This window comes from Lycorma delicatula, chromosome 1, assembly GCF_047948215.1.
Source record: "Lycorma delicatula isolate Av1 chromosome 1, ASM4794821v1, whole genome shotgun sequence".
Classification (NCBI taxonomy): domain Eukaryota; kingdom Metazoa; phylum Arthropoda; class Insecta; order Hemiptera; family Fulgoridae; genus Lycorma; species Lycorma delicatula.
The window spans coordinates 354,655,901-354,681,191 of NC_134455.1; the positions used below are offsets into that span (position 1 = coordinate 354,655,901).

Below are 25,291 nucleotides of genomic sequence, written 5' to 3' on the forward strand. Positions count from 1 at the left end.
GTTATCAGTGAAATTCCTTTCTTAGTGGTCATCCAGCACTGCCTTTTTTGATGTCTTCTACAGTAAAAGGAAGTGATTTTTTGGTTTCTACTTTAGTTTGGAAAACAAAACAAAGTTATAGGAGACTAGATCCAGAGAGTATGGATGGTGAGGGATGACCATACTTTGTTGTTCTTCATCAAAAAATTTCAAAATTTTGCTAAAATTGTGAGCAGTTAAATTGTCATGGTCAACAGCAGTTATTTTGTTTTTCTAACAGCTCTGATATTTTTTGGCATACATTTCTAAAGTGTTTAAAAACAACAGTATGAACCAGAATTCACCATGACATCAGCAGGACAAATTCTTAGTGTATAGTACCTTTGATTTCAAAGAACATGATGAGCATGCATTTTGTTCTACTTCTGACCTTCCATGCCTTTTTCAGTCTCTTCATTGTGATGACTGTTATTTTGTGTCTGGTTCATAGATTTACACCAACATTCATCTCTGATTATAACCCTAGGGATGAAAGTAGGATCATTGTTAAATATGTCATGAAGCTCACACTAATCATCATGATGTTGCTGAGGTAAGAACCAAAGGCCGAACTTTGCAGCATCACAATGCATATTCAAATTTTCAGTTAAAATTTCTATGTAGATCAAATTCCATCTACACCATACAGTTCATGGATTGTTCATTAGTGATTCACATGGAAGAGTTCATGAATATTTTCCACATTTTTTGGTGTTTTGCTTGAGAAAGCAAGCCAAGAATGATCATTGTTTTCAAGTGACATCCTGGGGCCTTGAAACTAGCATGCCATTCAAAAACCTGTGATCAATCATACAAATATCCTTTATAAGTCTCACATAGCATTCCAAAATTCATACTATCCAATTTAGCAATTTTCTCACAAAATTTTGTAAAGGCTTATTTTTCAAATTTATCAGTCACCATGCGTTATAATATAAGTGTACAAAAATAAAATGGGTACTTGTACACAATACAACACCACTTTGTAAACCGATAGAATAGAGTAGAGAGTAATGACCTTCAGTGTCCTTTACAATATTGTAACAGTATACAGCTCAGAAACATTCTGATACCAACTTGTACAAAAAGATTTCAATTAAAAATTTTTTTCTCTGACAATATGCAACTTAAACTTTTTGAGTAAGAGCTCATGACAGAATGAATAGAAGTACCTAAGAAGAAAGGAGAGGAATGAATGCAAAAGAAAACTTCAACCTAGGAAATAGTCCAGAAAATAAAAGGGAATAAGAAGTAGGAAGAGAAACTAATAAGTGTGGTAAATCTTCATGAAAACCACTACAAGAGCTGACCTGTAAGATAAATTAAGGAAGTTATCCCTCATGTTTCTAATCAAAGTGTGAAGATAAAAGTAAAGTATAGTAAAAAAAAAATGAAAAACAAAATTCTGGACAATGCAAGTCAACATAAAATAAAACAATAGCCTGACAACAAAATTATTTCACTAATGATATTGAACTCCTGGGTAAGCTAATTAAAAAATGCATGAATTATATAAAAATAAGCTAACTTAGAAATGATTAGAGAAATAAAAGTCTCAAAATATATAGCAGCTTTTTGCTATAAATTTAAACCAGCACATAGAATTGATGAGATTTTAGATTATGATGAGCTAAAAGTTTAAAAAAGTTTAAATTCCTGAAATATTTACAGTTTTGTCTGAATTTTACTATCTCTATATATCTCTAATTTTGATGTGAATAGTTTATATTCCTATCTCAGTCAGATGTAATTTACACAAATGTGTTAGGATATGTTTTTAGGTCTGTACTTTGAATGTGTAGGAATATCTGTAATACTTTGTCTAACACACACACACACACACATATATATATATATATATTAATTTATATTTAATAGATTGACCCAAGTACCGAATAGTTGAAACAGGATGACTTTACCTCATTTCATTATATAAGCAGAAGAACTTTTGCGAACTTAATTTGCATCATCAGCTGCTATATATATATATATATATATATCAAAAAATATCGTAAACTCACAATACATAATACTATATCACTTATTTATTTATATTTTATGTTAAACATTTTTTAACTAATTAAATTTTATTAAAAAAATTTAAATAAGTTTAAATTTACTTTATCATACTTTAAAATCTTGTGCAAAAATTTAAAAAATCTTTATTTAAATTAAAATTTAAAATTATAATCAAAACAAGATGTAAAATTAAAAAAAATTGTTTAAAAATTATAAAGATTAATTAATTAAAATTAAATTAAAAAATTAAAATGTAAAAATTTTTACATATGTAAACAATATGACGTCAATATAAACAAATAAATTAAAAAAATTAAAACTTTTAATAAAATCAAAAACTTAAGTAAAGTAAAGCTGATGATGAGAATTAGGTTCACGAAAGCACTTCTACTTATGTAATGAAATAAGGTAAGTCATCCTATTTCAGTTATTCTGTACTTGGGTTGATCTAAATATAAATTAATTTGTATTGGTTCAGAGGAGTGTGGTTATTAAAAGAATTGATTTAAATATATATATATATATATATATATATATATATATATATATATATATATATATATATATATATATATATATATATTGTCTGAAGTATATATTATCAATTTTATTTTCCTTGTTTTTAATACTACATATATTTTCATATTATTTTTTATTTATTTATTTATGCTTAGTGATGATGGATAACACTCGGATTGATTAATACTCTTATTTCTGGCGATCTCTTTTGAAACCTTGAATAATATTTGCATTTTTTGCATGTCATATTAAAAAATTTATATGCACTTTCACTGCATTTATTCAGTTCCTCTTTTAGGTTTTTTCTGGAAATCTGTACCATGTTGTACAAGATTGTTACTGTAGTATATATTTAGTATATGTAGTATAATATTTATCAGATGTTATTTTTACCCATCCATCCCCCCAAAATAAAAGACAACTTTTTATTATATTTATATATATATATATATTTTTTTTTTTTATTAATAAAATTAATAATTAAATTTTATTATTTTTATTAATAAATAATCTTCTTCATGTAAGCATATATATTTAATTTTTATTTCTCTGCTAAATTCTGATATTTCAGAATTAGATCTTTGTCCTTTTTTAACCTAATTTCCAGCTATATGTCCAACAGCGATTGACTTTTAATAGCGTTCACATATCCTGTAATATTCAGGATATAAAATTGAAGGAGTGAGATAAAAGCAAGATTTAAATCTCTGTTTTCTCAGTAATAATGCAGTCTCTTTCCTCTTTTATCAGTATGAAGAAAAACATTTATATCTCCTTTTACAGTCCTACTCTCTATCCATGCTCAATAGTTTTTTTTTAGTATTCACTAGTATTAAAGTAATCACAAACCTTTGTTAGTCACATACAGGTCATGTAAAGGGAATATAAAAAATGGTGAAGGATGCGGGAAAATGAGCTAGTATAAATACAGAAAGGGTATATTTTAAAATTTCGGAAACACCAGAAGTGTAATAATGAGAATGGTTAAATAGGAACTCATATGATATACATTACTATTTTAATACTAAACACTGCTGATCTACTCTGATTTCAAATAAAATTTAAGTTCCCAGATGTGCTTTGGTTAAATAATGACTATAAGAAGGCACTTTGAGATGATCAGGCTCTACAGATCTTAATCACAAACTCATCTGTCAATATCTCAAAATCTAATATAACACTAAAGCAGGTTAATTTTCGAGAATTATAAATGTGAATCTTGGAACATTATGATGAGTCTATCTACAGAGCATTGATTATTTGGAGAAAATTAAGATGTATGTACAAATCATTTCAACACACTCTATTTTAATACCAACAGATAACAGTACTTTGTGCAGATGATTCTGAAAACATGATGGCTAATAGTTTTAGTCTAGTTTCTCAGAGTATCTTCTACAATTCAGAATTTCAGAGATATAAATTATGTAATGAATACATTACTTTGCTGCTGGGGAAGCTCTTAATAAAAAGCTGAAAGTTTCATTTTCTTTAAAAGGGTAACAATACATAATAAAATACTCTTATGCACTGTCCCTGGAAACAACAATATTCTTCTGTCTACACTACCACGTCTTCAGTGTTATAAATTACAGCTGTTACTTTTATATAATGTAATATTATGAATTGTACACTCTCTTGATACAATGAGGTCATTCCTGAATTAAAGTTTGAAAAAGACAAAATCATACACTTCCTGTTGCCATTCAATACTTACCATACTAGCTAATTGAGAGAATGATGAACCAGAGAATGATATCTTGTGTAAAGAACTCCTATCAGATCACAAAAGTTAGGGGAGAAACAGGTAGCTGCTTACTTTTTCCATTTGAACAAACTACTTCCATTCTTTCAACAAAGATGGAAAGTACTTAGATATTAGTTACTGAATGTTTTATAAAGGACTGCTAAATGATTATTTAACTTGTTCCTTACGGTTATAAATAATTTTTTAACTATAAGTACCCTAGTATTTTTACTTGTTACTTTATTAATAAATAGTTTGTTTTGAGACACATTTACATGCATTTTTATTAAAAGTATGTATCACTTTTTATTTATTTTTAAGCTTTTAACAAAAGTAAGATCCTGGAATGAATTACAAACTCAAGTTACTGCAGCTGCCAATAAAGCAGACAGTTGGTGTAAACAATTGAGCGTCATTAACAACAATGAGTGCACTTTAAATTTACAGAAGTTTATTTTAACTATGCAAATTAAAGATTCCACTATGAAAAAGGTAATAATTTTAAACAACTTAATTCATTTTTTAAGTGTAAATTCAGTTCAATCAAATTTTTCCCAAACAACATTAAGATTTATTAAGAAAAAATATCTCTTGCATTTCCCTTGCTATTAGAAAGTCAACTTCATAGAGATCTACTTCCACCAGTTCGTGGTAACTGCAGACAATTCCAGTTCTCACTGAATATATGATAGCTACTGCTTTAAAAAAATTACAGGTATGTAAGACTTGATGTTCCACTTTAAAGTAGTTTCCTGAGACGATAAATAATTTAAGTAATAAGTTATTTTTATGGATTAAATTGAACCCAAAATTTATGAGTTTTCCAAGAACAAATGGATGACATCAAAACACTTATAGACAGAAGTGCTCAACATATAGTACATTTACAGTTTTCTTAGGAAATTTTCAAGAAATTATTAATACCAACAGTAACAAAGACCAGCAGAAACAAAAACAAAGAAGATTCTATAAGTAAAAATTTGTTGGTTATAAATTAAAGGGTACTAAAAGTATAAGGGTTTTATTATTTTTAATGCAATTGATGCAAATAAAATGAGTGATGATTAAATTTTAAAGAAACCATTTTACAGAATTTAAACATATTACTCTGCTTGTTAAATATAGAACAAATATTTTCAAAATTATTCAGGTTATGTTTGATAATAGTAATCTTATATTTCATTTAAATTATGAAATATATATATAAATAAATTTTAATATGTCTGATCCATTCATCATTATCAAAATTTACTTGTTCATTTACTGTGTAATATTATTTTTATTGTATGTATTTTTGATTGATTTTGGATTATTGATTTTAAGTTTGGATTATTGATTTATTATTATTTACTTTTAGTATTGATATTCTTCTAATTTTGAAAATGTCTATGTGATCTGCATAATTAGACTTTTGTTTTCCAAATGCTTATATATGTTCTGGAAATCACTTTAAATGTTCTATAAGTCAGTCATACCTGTGTAAAATTTATCACAATTATCAGAGCTACATTTTATTTTATGTATACCTGCTTTATTATAAATGTTTTTTGTAACTGATTTTCCTATTAATCATTGTATTTTTCAACATAAAAAAAAGATGAATACAATAATAAAATAAAAGCATTCCTTGTATAACAAAGTAAATGGCAGCTGAAAAATTAAAACAAATAAATATTGACAACAATGACGTTGATCATATGACATCAAAGATATGTACAATAATATTCTAATTAAAGAAACTATAAAAACAATAGCAAAATTATTGCATAAAAATAAAATAAATGAGATGCTTATTAAACAAATAATTATTCTGTTATAACTTATAATAAAACAAAACTACTTTTCTTTTAATAATTACTATATACAAGAAAAAGGTTTCGCTACATGAGTTCACATTAATTAGCGCAATGGCTGAAGTATTTATTCAAAATAAGGAAGATATACTAATTAAAAACATAAAACACACAAAATAAAATTACGGATATGATGAGTGGATGATATTTTAGTAATCTACATCAAACTGATTACAAATTCAATATAATTCTGAAAAAATTAAATGGGTTCCATAGAAGTATTACACATACACTAGAAACAGAAAATAATAACACCATAAATTTTCTAGATGTAAATATAAAAAAGAATAAAAATAAATCATATTAAGGAATATATAAAAAAACCATCATGCCCATAAAAACCAATAGATCCGTACATCCACATCACCAAAAAATTTCACCTTATACGGTTATGATTCACAGAGCTTTAAAGTATTTAAACAATTTAGTTTAAAAATATTGCTTTTAAAAATAAAATATATTAAAATATATTGCTTTTAGTAATGGCTGCAATTAAAAAGTAATCATGACCTGATTAAAAAAATTACATTTAAACAAAGACATAAATGATAAAATTACTAAATTGAATAAGCAAAAAATGATTCGCACTACATACCTATAACATATAGTAAAACTATATACAGTATAATTAAAAAATAACTTTCATCCTGCAAAATAGCAGCAAGAACAAATAATAAAAAATTAAATACAATGATTATGATGAAGTACATCCATGACATCATAAATATTGTTAAATAACACTAAATGTTTTCTTCAGAATATAAATCTTGAAAGTGTTCCTCATGATTACAGAAGAAACACTTTTGTGACACTATGAACATTATGCTTTCAGTCTGAATCCCAAAAGTTTGTTTCTTTGATGAGTTCAAATATTGAACAAGTTTGTTTAATTCTCCTTGAGTTGTTAAATAAGGTTCACGGGAAGAGGATTCTGCTTCAGAAGTAGGATCCTTTCAGCATAATTTTCACATGCTGAATATAGAAAATGTTCAATCAAAATTAATTCATTTAATTAAATTTTCAATTTTAATTTACTAAAGGCTTAGGTTAATACGGATGTCTGACCTCTTTGACATCATTGAGAATTTTTCCTTGAAAATATATTAATTAAAAATAAAATTTGAATATTATAAAATTACTTTTTTTAAATGAAGGATTTAAGGAACTTAAGATTACCTTATCAGGCAACACAGCTGAATGTTTCTATATTATGAAGTTCTATTGACTTTCAAGAATGAGGTACTTTAAAGAAAAGGGATTGAATATCCCAGCTTTTGGTTTTCAATTAATCCTTGATTTTGGATATCCTTGGAAAGCATTGAGCACTGAATTTCTTTGAAAACATTTTGAATTTTTATTTTTTGATAAAATACAACACTTTTTTAAAGAACAGTTCCAATACTATAGTATTTAAGTTTTAGTAAGTTTCCTATCTGTTTTTTTTTTTTTTTTTAATGGAATGCCTTTATACTACTTCCTCATTCATCTGCAGTGATGTTTGTGTAATAAATACTTGTTGTTAATTTTATTTTTATAATATTTTGATTATGTCAGTTAATGATAACACTGGTCTACATGATTTTTGGAAGAGATATATTAAAAAGTATTTTTTATGCTGAAATAGAAAATGAAATCAATAATTTCATGTAATGTAATTTTTTTAAGTTACTTTAGTTTAAAGATTCCTGTATGTAATTTTTTATGTGTAATAGAAGCTATCTGTTGTCTTGTGCATTATGTTATGAACATGATTGATATGACTAAGAAGAATTTGACTAACTGAAAAATAAACAAAAGCTGCATCAAATATATGAATCATCCCCCAACCAAAATTTAATTAATGAGGTGTCCTAGAGCAATATATGTCTTTGAAAACACTCAGTATCTCAGTGCAGCTAAATCCAGTAGTGGTTAAACTTGTGTACAGTAGTACGTGTCAAATTATGCAAGTTGAGTTAGTTATTGTCCATTAGTTTTTCCAGTTAATCAATTTTAGTTTATATTTATAAAGTAATCACGTGTCGAAATAGGTTTTTTTGTGTTTTTGTCATCTTATATTTACATAATGAGCCAGTAAACATGTTCATATGAAAATTCTCCATATGTATTTTGTTATATTTGTGATAAGTTCACTACAAAGATTCAGCATCAGCCAGTTTCAAAAACAGATGAAAACTGTTTATGGGCTTAACATCAGTTGTCCGCTGGGGGATCAAAATAAACAATGGTAACTATATATAACATGTTTTAGTGTTATTTTAAGCACATGGAGTGGTTTACAAGGGAAAAGTAGAATTTGCTTTTTGGTTATTCTATGGTTTAGCATGAACCAACAAATGGGATTGAACAAATAGTCAAATTCCATGCATTTTATAGTTCTTGTTATTTGAAGGAAAACATATTTGATTAATCATCCCAAAAAAGAATTATGGGCAAGAAGTCTGATTTTCTTCTGTCTTCTGAAATTACATTTTTTTAAAAGGAAAGTTTGAACATAAAATTTTAATTTCCTTGATAGTTTTCAGTCCAAGGCAATCATGATGATGTGAGGAAATGTGTCATTTGCATTTAGTGCACTGATTTGGGGATTTGATACATATTTACCTCATATCATCTGGTAATGCTTCAGCATGAGCTTTGGATAATTTTTCTGTAACTAAGCATCACACTCTACTTGATAGCGTATATTATTGGACATTAAACAATCAGTTTAAACTAATAAATAGACTTGACATTGCATTGAGTGAAGTTGCCAGAATTGAAAAACTTTAAAATTAATTGAACTTTTGTCTGATTTTTAATATATTATCTATTATTATTTTCCATTTCTGCAGGAAGCTCATTAATTTCTTCCTTTTGTAATATCAATAAATATACGCAGTTTATCTTTTTTTTTTTATTGATTTAATTTTTTCTGGCTATGTTCTACCTGGATTTCTTTTCTGTAGAATGAATTTTCAAATTGGTTTCAAACTTTTTTCATTAGTGGTCATACTTATTATGTTATTAATTTCCAGTTTTGTCCTTAAATTACAGTGTACAAAGGTATAAAGGTTCTCTGAAAACTTTTGAGCCTAATGTAGAATGACATATTTTTTATGTCAAATATAATTTTATTTTTCAACAGGCTCCTTTCAAGTCGATACGCTTTTTCCAGCGATACTCTAACCTCTTTAACTCTTCAAAATAGTAGGTGGCATCTTTCTCTGCAAAATGGGCGTTTACATATGCGATAATCTCCTCATCCGATGAAAATCTCTTTCCTCTAAGAGAAACTTTAAGGTTAGAAAACAAGAAACAGTCACTTGAGGCCAGATCTGGTGAATACGGTGAGTGGCCAACTAATTCAAAGTGCAATTCATGAATTTTAACCATGGCAACCAACAAAGTGTGAGCAGGTGCATTGTGCTGATAGAAAAGCACTTTCTTCTTCTTCTTCTTCAAATGTGGTCATTTTTTGCAATTTCTGCATTCAGCTTGTCAAGTAATGATGCATAATACTGTACTGTTATTGTTTTACCTTTTTGAAGATAATTGATAAACAAAATTCCATTACAATCCCAAAAAAAACAGTCACCCATCTCCTTCCTGGCTAATGGAACCATCTTCACCTTTTTCAGAGCAGGTTCACCCTTTGCAGCCTACTGTTTTGAAATTGTTTCATCTCAGGAGTGTAGGGATGGATCCACATTTTTTCTGCAGTTATGAATCAACACAAAAAAATTGACTCATTTTGTTATAACTGCTCCAGCAGGCCTTGGAAATGTTCATTCGAATGTGTTTTTGGTCCAAAGTGAGCAAACGCAGCACCCAACATGCAGATAACTTATATCCAACTATTCAGTTAATATATGACAAAGACATTCTTTCAACATGCCCATAGCCTCTGCTATATCTCTAACGTAATTCATCAGTTGTCCAGTACCACTTGGTGTTCTTTTACGATGATGTTGGTGGTAGTTGCAGTTTTTGGCCATCCCAAACACTCATCATCAACCAAGCTGATATGACCATGTTTAAATTCTGCTGCCCATCTGTTCACAGTGGCAAATGATGGGACAGGGTCCTCATAAACAGCATCCAACTCGGTTTTAATTTGTGTAGCGTATTGCCTTTCAAATGCAAGTATTTAGTTACAGCACGATATTCAATTTTTTACATTTTCACAAAAACACTCACATTGACTTACTCAAACGATTATCAAACAGCAACTGAGCATTCAAAATAGCAGAAATTTTAGTCAGTACTTTTCAACGCATGCGCGAATACATTCCCTAACTTTTGTTGACGAGTGCTGCCATCTTCATGTTGAGACTCAAAACTTTTCAGACAACCCCCGTACTTAAACGATTTTGCTCTATTTTGATATGCTGTTTCATATATAAATTATAAGAAGTTTTTCCTGTTTTCTGTCTAATAAATATAACTTTGAAATAGTTTGACATCCTACTTATAATGTTTCTTAGATTATAATAATCCCTTTGATCATTCACTTGCATAACCATTTTGGTAGGACAAATATATTTTGAAAAAGGAAATCAAGTTTAATAGTCTGTATAGTAATTATGCAACTCCCATGTATAAACCATAATTTTGCCACATTCATATGGCTTCATGAGGATGAGATTAATAATAGTAGATGGAAAGAAATTTGATTGTAAAGATAGCCTTTTATCATAGATCCAACGACCTTAAAAATCCAGTTCTATTGGACCTGAAGTGTACTTTTAAGGGGATTCAAAAGGTCTTAAATTCTCTTGGATCTCATCCCAATTCACTTCTTAAAAAATTAAAATATTGTGATATCCAATTTTGAATGTATACCATTAATCTAATTATCATGAAGCATATGCCTTCATAGGGAGAAAATTGTGGTTTATACATGGGAGTTATATAATTACTACATAGCCTATGAAATTAGGAAAGGAGTAACCTTTAAAACAGTATAGGAATTTTTCATATCGGTATTATAATTCTTGAGATTATCTCATCCAAATACACAAATAAACTGTATCTGTAAGTAGAAGTAAACATAATAAATCTCAAAATAGATTTCCTATACTGACTATTGTCATTGATATTCTTAGCTCAGTAGATTTCCAACAAATGTATATTTGATAATTTTGATATATTTAAATTAGAGAGATCAATAAGTTTTTTTCAATAATTAGAGGAAGATGTTGTAATATTGTTAATCAAACACCACTGGATAGATTTATTTTATCTATTATCAATTTTAAGAAAGTTGTGAGATGTGAATTTGTATACACTTAAAAATTTTCTATTGCATATAATTATATTTTATAAATAAATATGTAAATATATTTATATATTTTCATTAATGCTCATAATAAAATAAAAAATTTACATTTATTTAGTTTTTAAATTGAATTAAATGACTGATAATTTTAGTAATTTTAACTTTTAACAGATTAAAATTAATTATAGTTACTTATGAAAAATTAATTTCACAGTGTATAAAAAATGCCAAGGTTAACTGGGATTCAAACTTAAAAACTTCCTGATTAAAGGCAGAGACACTACCACTCCACCACAGCAGAGTGGTAGATGTGAAAATAGAATAGACTATTAACCATTTAACAAATTTTAACAATTTATTTGTTATTTACTTGTTTGCTAATAATTACATTTGTGACAAAAACCAATTTTATTCCTTTTTTTTCAATAGATAATTGGAAAACAAGTACCATGGTCAGACATTATGAAAATATATTTGGAATCATTCCAAAAAGCTTTTGATTGGTGCATTGAATTGAATTTCAGAAGTGAAGAATGTCCATTGGAACTGATTGACTTCCACATTAGTGAAGAAATTGATGATATTACAATAGAAAGGGTGAGTTTAAATTGCAGTCCACTCACTTTTTCATGCTTTGGATAGTGACTCTGCGTTTTTGTTAATAAAAAGAACTTCTTAATTTGTTATCAGCAAATAAGAGCTCTGTTACAACTGTATATTACAGTTGTAGTAGAGTAAGCAAACAAAATTAATCACATGAAAGAGAAAGTAATGTACACAGCACAGCAGATTGGGGCATGATTCTGAAACAGTTCTCTAGATTCAGAGGTATTCATTCTACAGATTTCCATGTCTGGTCTGCATTCAAGGTTATGAATATTGTTTCCTCTAGTGAGTCTGAGTATGTCTTAGTTATCTTTTTGGACAAATCAGGAACTTTTAATAATTTGTGGTGGCCCTCTGTCCTGTTTCAGCTGTGGAAGCGAGATTGTACACAGAATAAGCTGAATGTGTTTATAGCTATTTCAGCAGTCAAGATATAATTCTTTGAGACAGAATCTCAGAAGTTGGAAAGATGCTGTCTAAAGGTTATCCAAAGGGTAGTGTTTTAGAATCCCTGCTCTGGGTTGTTGAATTCAATTCTTCGATGCAGTTGAGGTTACACAGTGGATGCCATATTGTTCCTTATGCAGATAATAGGCTTTTACTAATTAAAGGAGATTCGAAAAATGAGATTGAGTTCAGGACAGCCCATGCTTGCAAGATACTCCAGTTGTGGATTTTCCAACATAAGATGGTGTTTAGCCCAGAGAAAACAACAATGATGTTACTCAAGGCAGACTGGTTGTTACACAATGGCCTCATGTATCAATGGCAGGTCAACAAATTAAGTATGTCCCACTGCAGAAGTATCTAGTTTTTACCCTTGAGAATCTTTGATTCAAGGAGCACTTTCCGTGTGCTGCCAAAATGGCTTGTAATACTTTCTGTGGTGTTTGGAAAGCAGTTCACCATAATTGGGAGCTACATTTCAGAACCATGCATATTCTATATAAGAGTATATGTGAAGCTATAATGTGTATGCTGCACCTACCTGGGCTCATCGAATGAAGTACAAATATTATACCGATATTTTGTTGAGAGCTCAGCAACTCCTATTGTTATCTGAGATTGGTATTGTCTCTTTAGAGTTGGTCCTTGTTACTTTTGATCAGAAGCCCATTGATATCCTTGCGACTGAGCGTCAATTAAATTATGGTGCCAAGAAGGTAGGTCAACTTACCTTTGGACACATAAAAGAAAAAGATAGCCATGGTCTCCATTTATGGCAGGTCTGGTGGACTTAATCGTCTGATGGTCATTAATTCATGATATTGTCCCTGGTGAGAATGGTGAGAAGTATGCAGTCTGTTAGGTGGATTTACCCCAATCGACATATTACACAGTTTCTTTCTGGACATGATGCTTTTCAAGAGAGGTTGACCAGATTTGGTTTGATTAATTCAGGCTTGTATCCAAAGTATAGGGCCATTGATGATGTGTGTCATGTCTTATATATCTACCCTTGGTACGAAGCTGAATGTACCAAAGTAGTTACAGAGCTTTCAAAAATCATTTTTGGTTTTGACCTGCAAGTTAATTGAAAACTGAAAGGAAATGGAACATATTTTGTTGGTTTCTGAGATTCTTAGCTCTGCAGAGGATGGCTGAGGAGGTCTGATGCTGTTATGGATGAATATAAATAGAATAACAACCCGGGTGGCTAGGAGCCTGCCTGGTACTTACTTCGCCAAGATAGGATCTTGACATCAAGCCCTGATTAGCTAAGATATTCGTTGTTAGGGTGAGAATGGATGTGTTGGGAACTGTGAAGTTGCAGTGTGGGAGGGTGTAGGCATTGACCTTGCTCCTGAAAGCAAGCCACAGCAGAGAGAGATAGGGTTTGTTTTCATTAGAAGCTTACTAAATTTGTGAATTTATTTCTTGATTTTTGAGTAAATTGAAGTGTAGGACAATATTGTTGTTGTTGCAATCAACACTTGTTTTGTTGGTATGATAGTAGTATTTTTGGTCTTTAAAAGACTCAGCCAGCTAATGATCTGAGTGCATTGTCTAATTGATGTTACATGTGAGAAAAGTTTTTATATAAAACTTTTGATGTTAGAGGAAGGCACAGGAATTGTGCTTCTGTGAATCAGTTCATTTGATAGTTGAGGGTTGTAAGTTATGGTGGTCATGGTTGGAAGAAGTCATATGAAGGTGATCGTAAGTTGTGTAAATACACTGATGGAAATGTCTGCCGAGACATTTGCATTGGTGGTATCCTGACAGAGACCAAACTGATGACTGCAATGTGTTATCAGGTTTAGATGGTCTAAAAGATGACCTCTGATAAAGCCCATCAGGGCTTGGAATAGAAGGGGTGGTATGGTGACCAGAATCATCACAAGGTGAGTGTCTTCTCCTACTGGGGTCAGGATGCTCACAAAGATTGTAAGAAAGTATTTTCTCCAGAAAAGCCACTCATCAGCTTTATAGAGGTAGTTGTGACAACAACGCTCAGAAGCAGCTGTTTTTGATGCAATTAGCTTAAGGCTTTATGCCAACGTGATGGGCTGCAACTGAAGGGAGGGTTCTTCGCTATTGTCCTGATTGTGTTTTATTTATCTTATTTTATGTCATTTTATTGAGTTGTTTTGTGTTTTGCTGCTGCTTGAGGAGTGCAATCGCAGCCAACGTGATAGTGGTGGCTGACTGCGACGAGAGCTGCCGCAGCAGCGGGAAGTTACTGTGTTTACTGAATTTTATTTTATTGTAGTGTGTATTTCATTTCTTTTGTTTATGTTTTTGTGTTTATATTGCTGGCGGGATGGCATACACGATCACTGCGACCGTGTGTAGGAAGGCCACGACCAGCGGTGACGAAGCCGAAGAATGAGACCGATGGGAAGAATAGACTTTTATTAATTATGTATTCTGTATGGGTGTGTTACTAGGCTTAACTGCGTTTTCCTGATGGCGGCTAAGTGGTGGTGTGAGTGTGTTTTATTACTTGTGTTGTGTCCTGCAGATGGGTGAAAAAAAAAAAATAAATAAAATAAAATACAGGGGGCGAATCGTGGTGCAAGGCCAGGGAGGCAGCCTGGATGCAGAGGACGCTTTGGCTCCTTCATATGCAAGAATGAAGGTCAGTTGGGGTGCTCCGATGATGCATTTGGGACCCTCAGGTGTGAGAGGGGGACGCGGCGGTTTGCCGGCTTCGCGCAATGCATAGCCAGCAACCTAGTGTAGGGACGGGAAGGGTAGCCTCTAGGTGGAGGGATGTAGTGGTCGTCCAGAAGGGAGGGCTGCTGCATCTTGATGAAACTGAGAGGACCCCGATGGGACGCCAAAGAAAAGGCAAGACAGGGGGGCAGTTGACTGCCACGACACTCTGACATTCCTGCGTATAGCCTAACGGCGGAGGCCGGGGATGTTGGGGGTGTTTAAGAACAAAAAAAAAAAAAAAAAAAGCTTAAGGCTTTATAGTTAATAGTTTTTAGTTTGAGGTTCTACAATTGTTGGGAATGCAATCTTTCTGAATTAAATCTAAAGTAAGAAAAGTTCATCATTCACTTAATTCTGGTTTCAAAGATTAGTGCTGTGTCTGAAGGACAGCTCTTTTATTACCACCGAAAAAAAGTGATTACCAATCCCAAGTCTTCTTAATCAGACTCTTGTGACTAGTCGAACAGCCATATCCCCACCAATCTCTCTCTCTCTCTCTCTCTCTCTCTCTCTCTCTCTCTCTCTCAATGATTTTGGTTTGATTTTTTCTAGGACTACCATTAAGTATTGCTTCAGAGGATGAGATGAATTGATAATTTTGTAGTGTGAGAACATGCCATGGCTGACCGGAATTTGAACCTGGGACTTCCGGATGAAAGGCCGAGATTCTACCACTCGGGTAGCGTTGATGAGTTTGAATGTTACAAACATACCTTGGATTATGAATTCTAACAGAAAGAAAAAATAACTTTCTTAAGTTTTAAAATGTAAAATACCCACTTAAAAAATCTTTCCTGATCTAAGAATGCGAGTGTTGAGGATTCATTCCTTGACTACTTTAAATCGATAAGGAGTTTACAACAGAGAGAGAGAGTGGATAATTTAATATTAATGACAGTTATGTAAAATGTAGTTCATACATCCAGTCTCAAGTTAGAAGTATTAAACTTCTATGTACAAATAATGTGAAATTTTTTCAGTTATTGAAATAAAAACAAAATGAGGAAATGCTCCAAAAATAATTTAGTTGATCTCAAAAATTTGATATACTAGTTTAACATTAACTCTTACTAAAGATAATAATTACAATATTTTACATATATTTCAAAGAACTTTCCATAAAAAATTTTGTTGTTATCCACTTTCTCTATGCATGCTTATTTTTAATTTGAAAAATTCAGTCTAAATATACACAAATTGTACATTTTTAAATTAAATCTATTTTAGGTTATGTAGTTTTTTAGGAACTAATTTCATTGGTAGTAATTACAAACTATTACCATTAACTTTTTAATTCGTATTATTTTTAGTATGAGACGAATCAATGGTCATTTATTCTATCTATACCTTTGAACATATGTGCAAGATATCTAATAAGCATGTAACAATTATACTTCAGAATTGACTTTCCATACTTAATGTTTTATTACTTTTAATTTTATGTTAGTTAATTTATTTTTACTTTTATATTTGTGATTGTAGTTAGCATTAAGGGAATGTAAATGGGATAAAATCAAGCCAGAGCTGAAAGAAGCTAAACATATTGCTAAAAATTGGTGTCAATTACTTAAACAAGAGCAAAACAAAAATTGTATAAAAGAGTTTACAAAGTTTTCATTGGTTGGACTTATAAAAAGCAGCACTATTACATATGTAAGTTATCAAGTTTTTATTGTTTGTTTTTTGTGCCAAGAAGTTAATTAAATTTTAAAGATTTCATACCTTTCCATTTTCTTTTTTTTATAATTATGTAATATTGGTTTTAAATGGAAAGGTAAAGGTACTATTCCATATAGAAGTTTGGGAATATTTCTCTGCAATAACTTATTGAAAGATTTTGTTATACATTACTGTTTTTCATGCTTTAAAATAATTTCCAAGTCACATACTGATACTGAACATTTTTAGGCTGATTGAAAAAACCTTTCTGTCTTTGTCAAAACATACAGGTGTGTATATATCCATAGTTGATTTGAATATTCTGGATTAAAGTACAGAAAAATCTATTTGAGGTGCCCTCATCTAAATGTTAAACATTCAGTATATGTTTAGAATCTAAAAATGTAATTTAAGTATGTACAGATCACTGTTTAATATTATCTAAAAAATCATTTATGGCATGGACGTTCATGTTGTTACTGACAGTATCTCATTTGCAGATTTTTCTGCCTATTAGTGTGGGTAATAAGAATTTGGTGTTCTTGTAATCTGTAAGTTTGTTTAATGTTTTAAAACATATTAGTATATAAGAAACATGCCAGTGCCTTGTTGTCTTCATTTTAAAGAAGCCACATCTCATGTCTAAGTGAAGACATCTTGAAGATGCTCAACATCTGTAGTGAGGTGTAGATGATTAGTTGGGCTTTATTCAATGATTACTAAGCAGATAAATTATTACTTGGTTAATATAGCATTTTCCAGGAGATTAGAAAATGGTGTACCTTACTGGTAGTATGAGGGTTATTTTTTTTCAAGGTCCGATCGGTCACAAAATTAAAACCACAGTGAAAATAAAAAACTTTTTATTTGTAACAAGTAATTACATAGTCGCCACTCCAATTTAGACATTTGTCGTAGTGTGGTACCGACTTTCCAATACCCTCATCATAGAACGGAGCCGCCTGTCTTTTCAGCCATGTTTCTGCACTAGTCTGCAGCTCGATGTCAAAATGTGCCAAAATATTGTCCTCCTAGCTGGCGTTTCGTTTGAGCAAAGAGGTGAAAATCCAATGGAGCCAAGTCTGGGCTGTATGGTGGGTGATCAAACACTTCCCAATGAAAACGCTGCAGGAGCTTCTTTGTTACAGCTGCAGTGTGCAGCCGAGCATTGTCATGGAAAAAGACAATGCCTAATGACAACATTCCTCTCTGCTTATTCTGAATTGCCCTTCGTAGACGTTGAAGAGTCACGCAATATGAGGCTGCAGTGATGGTCGTGCCACATTCCATGAATTCCACCAAGAGCTGCAGACCAGCGTAGAAACATGGCTGAAAACACAGGCGGCTCCATTCTATGACGAGGGTATTGGAAAGTTGACCATGCTACGACAAATGTCTAAATTGGAGTGGCAACTATGTAGAGAAATAGCGTAACTATATAAGTACTTGTTACAAATAAAAATTTTTTTTTTTCACTGTGGTTTTAATTTCGTGACCGATCGGACCTTGAATAAAAATAATCATCGTATATAAAATATTATTTGCTGTGGCAATTAACCAAATTGTAAACTGCATTAAATCCATCATGTGATTGTAGTGACAATGATTTAGGAATTTATGTTTCGTTACACCATAAGTAACTACCAACCAGTTACTTCAAAATTTAGTTTTTTCTTTAGAAGTTTGGGCTACCCTAAGGTTTCAGATTTCTAGTTGAAAAAGCTATGTATGCCTGTTTTTCATGTTTAAGAACTTATGATGCTTCTAAATTGCTTTTAAGAGATTTAAGTGTTACTTTTTACATTTTTAGGATTCCATTTTAAGCACACAACATGGATTAAATATTTATGAGAAATCAAAATTTATGAGAAATCAACTAATAATGATTTGTGTGTGTTTTATAAAGGTCCAACTTTCCCATCTTAAGATGTTACAGCACCTATCTTAGAACTGCTAAACAATATATATATATATATGTTATAACCAAACAACAGTGTATGAAAATTTTTATTCACTTTCCCACTCTAATTCCCGCAGTGCAGAATTTCAAAGATGCAATTTGTGCATTAAACTAAGCAATTATTGTCCTTTGATTATTCCAGTCATGACAGCAAAATAAATATAATATGCTAAAAGTCACTGATAGGAAACTGCTCTGGAAATGAAAACATTTCAGTTGAAATTATTCTACAAGAATTTTAATATGGATTTAAAAAATTCATATTTATTTCAAATTTGAAAATCATAATTTGTATATTTGTTGCATTTTTGTATTCTTTATTTTTTTACTCATATGTTTACCTACCATATTTTTAAATTGTTAAATCTTAACTATGAATGCAGAGTTTTAAAAAAAATTATTTTTGTAATTTTTTTTAAATTTCAACAGCAGTCATAAATGTTGGGGCATATATTTATACTATTGAAAGCAGGGGACATTATCCCCTTAAAGGAGGTGACTCATTAAAATAAAACTATTTGTGAGTTATACTTTTATGAATTGCCTTGTTAAAGCTTAAGTACTCATATTAATGTGCAAATAATAATTACTCTATTAATTGTTAATACCAACAGTCATTTCAAATTTCCTTACATTGTAATATTATGAAAATGTTAAACCTTTCATTTTTATGTACTCTGTATAAAAATAAATAGAAAAATGTGATTTAGAAAAATGAAAATTTTTTTAATAGACACAATTGCCAAATTGATCTATGTATGATAATATGTAGAAAAAAAATCCCTGTCAGAATGTCGGAAGGCAGAGGTAGATTTCACCAGTGCTAAGTAGGGGATAAAAAAGATTTCCACCTTAAAGTTAAGAAAAACCTCAAATTTATTCAATACGACAATGATTGCATGTAATAAAACATTTCATATGTTTAGCATATGACAAGCCCCATCTTAATAATTCCAGCAATATTTTGGTCATCCCTTGCCGTAATGGTTGGTCATATCAAAAATTGTTTCAGACAAAGGGTTTAGCTAATGTTTAGAGAACTAACAACAATTTTAAACCGATTCGATACTGTGCCTATTAAGAAAGTTATATTTTTTTTTTGTCTTCAAAACCCTATTTTTTTCACTCCCTAGGCCATTGCTTGGTAATATCAAAAAATTTTATTTATATAAGTTTTAGGCCCTTATCCAAAGAATAGTAGGAACTTTAAACGAATTTGATATTTTACATAATAAGAAAGTTATAGCATATTTTGTTTTTTTCAAAAAAGCCCCCATTCCACCCCCATCGTTCGATTTTGCCCATTAACAAACTCGACTGAGATTTTGGGTAGTTATATTTTATATATAAATTTGAAAGTGATTGGTGCAGAATTACAGCACTTATTTGTATACGAGTACTTTATATAAATATTTTCACGATTTTTATTTATAGGTATTATTGTAGTAATGTTTGTGTTACTGAAAAATTCTAGATTATATTTTTTATATATATTATCAATCAATGACGCATGATGTCCATTTTTATAACTATATTATTTATTTCATTATACAATTCCTGTTTGTCGTTTATGTATTTTATTGCTTTATTTATCATGTTTTTAAAACTATTAATTTTTTTGGAATAAGGATGATTAGAATTCTTGTTTAAAATGATTTCATTTACAGTTATTATTTGATAGTTTTTATTTATTTTAATATTTTATGATACAAATTTAATTTTTATTAAAATAACTTCATGATCATTGTTTATAACTGGTTATATAACTGAAATATATATACAGGCATTTATGTTAATGCCTGTAATGTCTTGCATAAGACATCCGGAGACCCATGTGGCCAGACGTGTCGGATTCATATCAACTAAACCCCCCCCCCTCCACCGCGCTTGTTACATCAGAGGTGCAAGTGCCCAAACACGACAGAACAAACTCACTCAACAAAATAATACTCGCAACAAACAACTAATACACCAACTCACACGGAGAGTGCACCGAACATCCGCCGCACAGCCACGCCCCACGAGCATCGCATGCCCGCGCCATGGTATAGTGCACGGCATCGTGCCGCATAACGTGCAACACACCCCGTGCGGACGCAACCCGAGGCCCGATTACGGGAAGACGATGGGGACAGGCGATAAGCAACAAGCAACCCTGACCAACAGTCCGACCACACACACACACACTAACGCCGCAAAAAACAAAAAAACTAGGTCACAACCACTACACAAGATCTTCTTCCTTAAGCTTTCCTTTTATTATCTTCCCAATAGATTATGAGATATGCCCCCACGACCGTTCACCGCTCGTCATTAAACGGACGAGGTTATCTGGCGTAATCAGACCAACCTCTGAGACCAGGCTCCTCCTACTTGGCCCCCACTTTGTATTGGTAATGTGGAGAAATACCATTTACGTACTCCCGCACAAGTGGGGGAGTGTCAGACACGCACGGGTTCGGCTAAATGTTATAATTAAGAGCCTATGTGTGCCGGCACCCTACCGACTAAAACTCCTAATTCACCGTTCCTCCCCATCCGAGGTCGGGTCAGCAATTAAGTATAGCTCAACCCCGAGGATGCCTTTGAGCTCAGGAGGTAAAGAGTCCGTGCCTCATCACCATCGACCATCCACACGAGCGCAGACGAACGACGATGGCTTCGCAGAGAGCTGTCCATCATCAATCCTTCGCTCTCCGGTCAGCTGTTCACCTGTTCTCAAGACTTTAAATTACATCAGTTTATGACTTTGATAGTACCTGCCTCAGTCTCGTAACAGACCCATGGAGTCCCTGGCCGCTCATTTGAACCGACACACACAGGCATACCGGCCCTCACGAGCGGGACTATCCACCCTTCCCTGATCACTAAGAACCTCGCCGATGACCCTCTATTTAAAAACCCTGTACCTCCCCTCGGTGCCAATACTGTGTAGAACGGTAACCGCGAATTCTCACACATGTCTCGCAATTATCAGTCAAGGAAAGCATGAACTCCAAAAGATATTCCGGCAGTACCACTACAATGCCTGCCTACCTGTGCTGTTCATTCCACTCCGGACAATAAAATAATGTATGCTCTGCCGTATCATCGAGTTCGCAATACATGCATTGGGGAGAACCACATCGTCCAATATGGTATAAATACGCCTCAAAATTACCATGCGCTGTTAACATTTGTGTTAATTGATGATTAACCTCCCCGTGCCCTCTATTGTACCACGGTCTAGGTCTGAAATCAATCTTCTCGACCAGACCGAGCTGACCCCTTTCCGCCATCTTCGTCTCCAATTGTCGGAAGTTATCTGCTTAGTCTCAGCTTTATTTATTCTCTCATACACATGTCTACGTTCATAAACAAGTAAATCCACTGGTGGAATTGCTGCTATAACACAGGAAGAATTATAGGATACTGTTCTGTAAGCAGGAATAACTCCTAGCAACGTCATTCGGTGCACCTGTCTAAGCCTATTGAGGTATCTCTGGACATTGATTGCTGGGGCCCAAACAGGTGCAGCATACAGTATTGTCGAAATAACAGCCGACATTATCAGTTTTCTTTTAGACATCCTCGGAGCCGTCTGTGAAGTCATTAACAGACTTAGTCTTGTACGTCTTTTCAACCTTTTCGCTGCAGTCTGTAACATGGTCGCTAAAGTGACAGGCTTGATCTATTCGAACACCTAGATATTTGATAGTATTCTTTCCTAGTAGCAACTGCCCGCTCAATTTAAAGTTTAGAGGCCTTATATGCCGTTTTCCTGTCAAAACCAAGAATTCACACTTCTCAGGCACGAGCTGCAAACCATGATTAATCATCCAGTCATTTATCATATCTGAAGCGGCGTTACCCCTCTCTTCAAGCTCTTCTTCTGTTTTGTAATTAACAAGTACTGCGAGGTCATCCACATATGCTATAGTCTCGGAACCTACAGGTAACTGAAGCCGTAATATCTCGTCAAATGCTATCACCCATAGCAAGAGCGCCAAAACTGACCCCTGCGGTATGCCACCAAAACTTTGAAACCTGTACTGCTCAGTCTGTGTTTTAACCGATATCCACCTTCATAGAGGTATTCTCGAATTTGTCGCAGCAGATACTGACTAATCCCTTTATCCCGTAGAGCCGTCGTCACTACGTCCCATGATAGGGATCCAAATGCGTTTTTTACGTCTGAAAGTATAAATTCAGGAATACGTTGTTCTGCATGTTCCTCCACGGACTGTCGATGCCCAATTAACCACCTTCATAACTGACTGTACTGTAGACCTGCCTTGCCAAAACCCAAAATGGCTGTCGTAAATGCCGGCACCTTCCTCCAATTCCTCCATCAGTCGGGATGAGAGCATCCTCCTAACTGCCTTGCCCAAGTTATTAATAAGACATATTGGTCTAAACTCCAGAAGCACATTCTCGCTCCTGATTTTTGGAAGAAAAACCAGGCGAGCTTCCTTCCAACACCTTGGAAAGGTTCTGTTCTCAAAGCCATAATTAACAACGTCCGTAATCTCCCAAGTACCTTTCCGAGCAAGCTCTTAAGAAATCCCATCCGGGCCTGGGCTTTTCTTATCTTTTAACTACATCAATTGACGCCGTAACCTCATCAATTGTAAATCGCTTTCTTTCACATTCTATTATCTTCTGAACCTCATGTTCCGGATATGGAAACAGCCTATTAATCTGCCCAATCGCCTGCTCCTCCGTGAGGATGGGAAGATGCCTGCTCAAGTGTTTAGTCACTATTTGAAATGCCCGCCCCCACGGATCATTATCCAAATCTTCGATTACTTTCTCAAGCATTCCTTCTTAGCTTACTTTATCTCGTAGTTCAATGCTCTTCGATTTACTAGATAACACTGCGCAGCCTCCTAGTATGCGGCCCCTCCATTTGGTCTAAGTCTTTGTATCTTACTTCTACTACCCTGAAGAACACGGCGGAAGTCCGCGATTTTTGTAGACCATCAATATGCAGGTCTAAACCTCCTGCCAGACTCCGGAATTGTTGCTACCTCCCGACAAATGATCTCTTGTAGCGAGTTCGGGGTAAGTCTATCATCATTGGCTATCCTCCGGGAAACGTTCGATCTAGCATTCTAGCAACCGTTAGATCTAGCATCGAAGAGTGACCCGGCCACATAGGTAGGGGTAGCATTATTAACGCAGTACAATCCCTTTGAAAGTAACAGGTCGGCCAAGATCTCGGCTCATCTATTGGTATAATTACTACTCAGCACAACAGCCTTACTTGGCTCCCACCAGGGGCATTCGAACACTACGTGTTCTACCGACTCCACCTTCTCTTCACAGTAGAAACACTCACGCGTTGTCCTCCTCCCCCTGTCAAACAGGTAGGAGTTGAAACAATCGTGACCGATGAGGAAGTAATCAAGTTCTGCCATCCCCCTATCCACCCAGCCTTCCACATTTGGTTTTAGCCGCCTGGTCCAGTGGCCTTTACGGGTGGCATCCCACCTCTCTGCCAGCACCTCAACATCTGCTTAGCCTCGCTTCTATCCAGGCCCCGGTACCTGTCACATCTCTTCGAAGCCACCTCACCAATAAGTACTTTGGCCGGAAGAGACTACAAGATAATTGTCCCACCTTCAGTTTCTTATTCTCCGCCATGCACCTCAGATTAGGCGCCCTCTTGTAAATCTCTGAGGTTAATGGGTTCCTGCCAGCGGTCAAGTCTAACAATACAGCCACATCCGCCTCCTTTTCGGCGAAACAGGACTCCGTCTGTCCTTGACGAGTTTAAAAGCCTCCCTCGGCCACCGCTTTATAATAAGACCGAATATCTCCTTGTTTTCCACCCCTTTTTCAAGTTGGAGGAGAAACTTCTCCAGGTCCAGACCATCCACGGTCTGGGTGGCCGACTCCCGGGTTGGACCCCTCACTGCCCTATTCGAGAGAACATCTTTATAAACAGAAATCTGCTCAACCGAATGAGCTATATCCACCTGTAACTGTTTGATTTCTCGCTTGGTATTCTTATCTATGACTTTTTGGAAGACCCCACTAATCTACACAAGATTCCCAATAAGAGAAATCAGTTCATGGTCCATTTCCCGCTCGTCTTCACTGGAAAACCGCTTTCGTTTGCGGTCATTCTTCTTCTTGGTCTCTCCTTTACCTCCTTTAACCACCCCGACCAGCGTAACTTCAACTTCCATGACTTTCTCATTGTCTGTCGTCGCTGGGATCGGTTCCCCACTGGTTGAAGCCCATACAGGAGAATGTTTCAGAACCTTGGAGGCCCTAAAAGGGTTCCCGGGGTCTATGCCGCTGTACGGTAAGGTTTAGCGTGAGACTAGCCCGATAGACGTGCTTGGAGCCAAAAAACGCGTAATTTGAGGTTCCACACGATATGATCGACATTCTATATATAGCAAATAAAACAATCAGAATAAATTCAGTATGGGCAACTTCAATATAATTACAATTAGTAATATCCCCGATAACAATAGCTTAACAAACAAAGCTATGAT

General features: G+C 33.4%; 1 protein-coding gene across 1 annotated transcript in view; it reads left to right on the forward strand.

Annotated features, from left to right (window-relative positions):
- LOC142334470 (uncharacterized) overlaps window positions 1-25,291 on the forward strand; it is a 712,180-nt gene that overhangs the window by 616,258 nt on the left and 70,631 nt on the right. Inside the window, exons 104-106 of the mRNA XM_075382526.1 lie at window positions 4,625-4,795; window positions 11,846-12,013; window positions 16,667-16,837. Coding sequence (XP_075238641.1) covers window positions 4,625-4,795; window positions 11,846-12,013; window positions 16,667-16,837 — 510 coding nt within the window. The remainder of the gene's footprint in view (window positions 1-4,624; window positions 4,796-11,845; window positions 12,014-16,666; window positions 16,838-25,291) is intronic.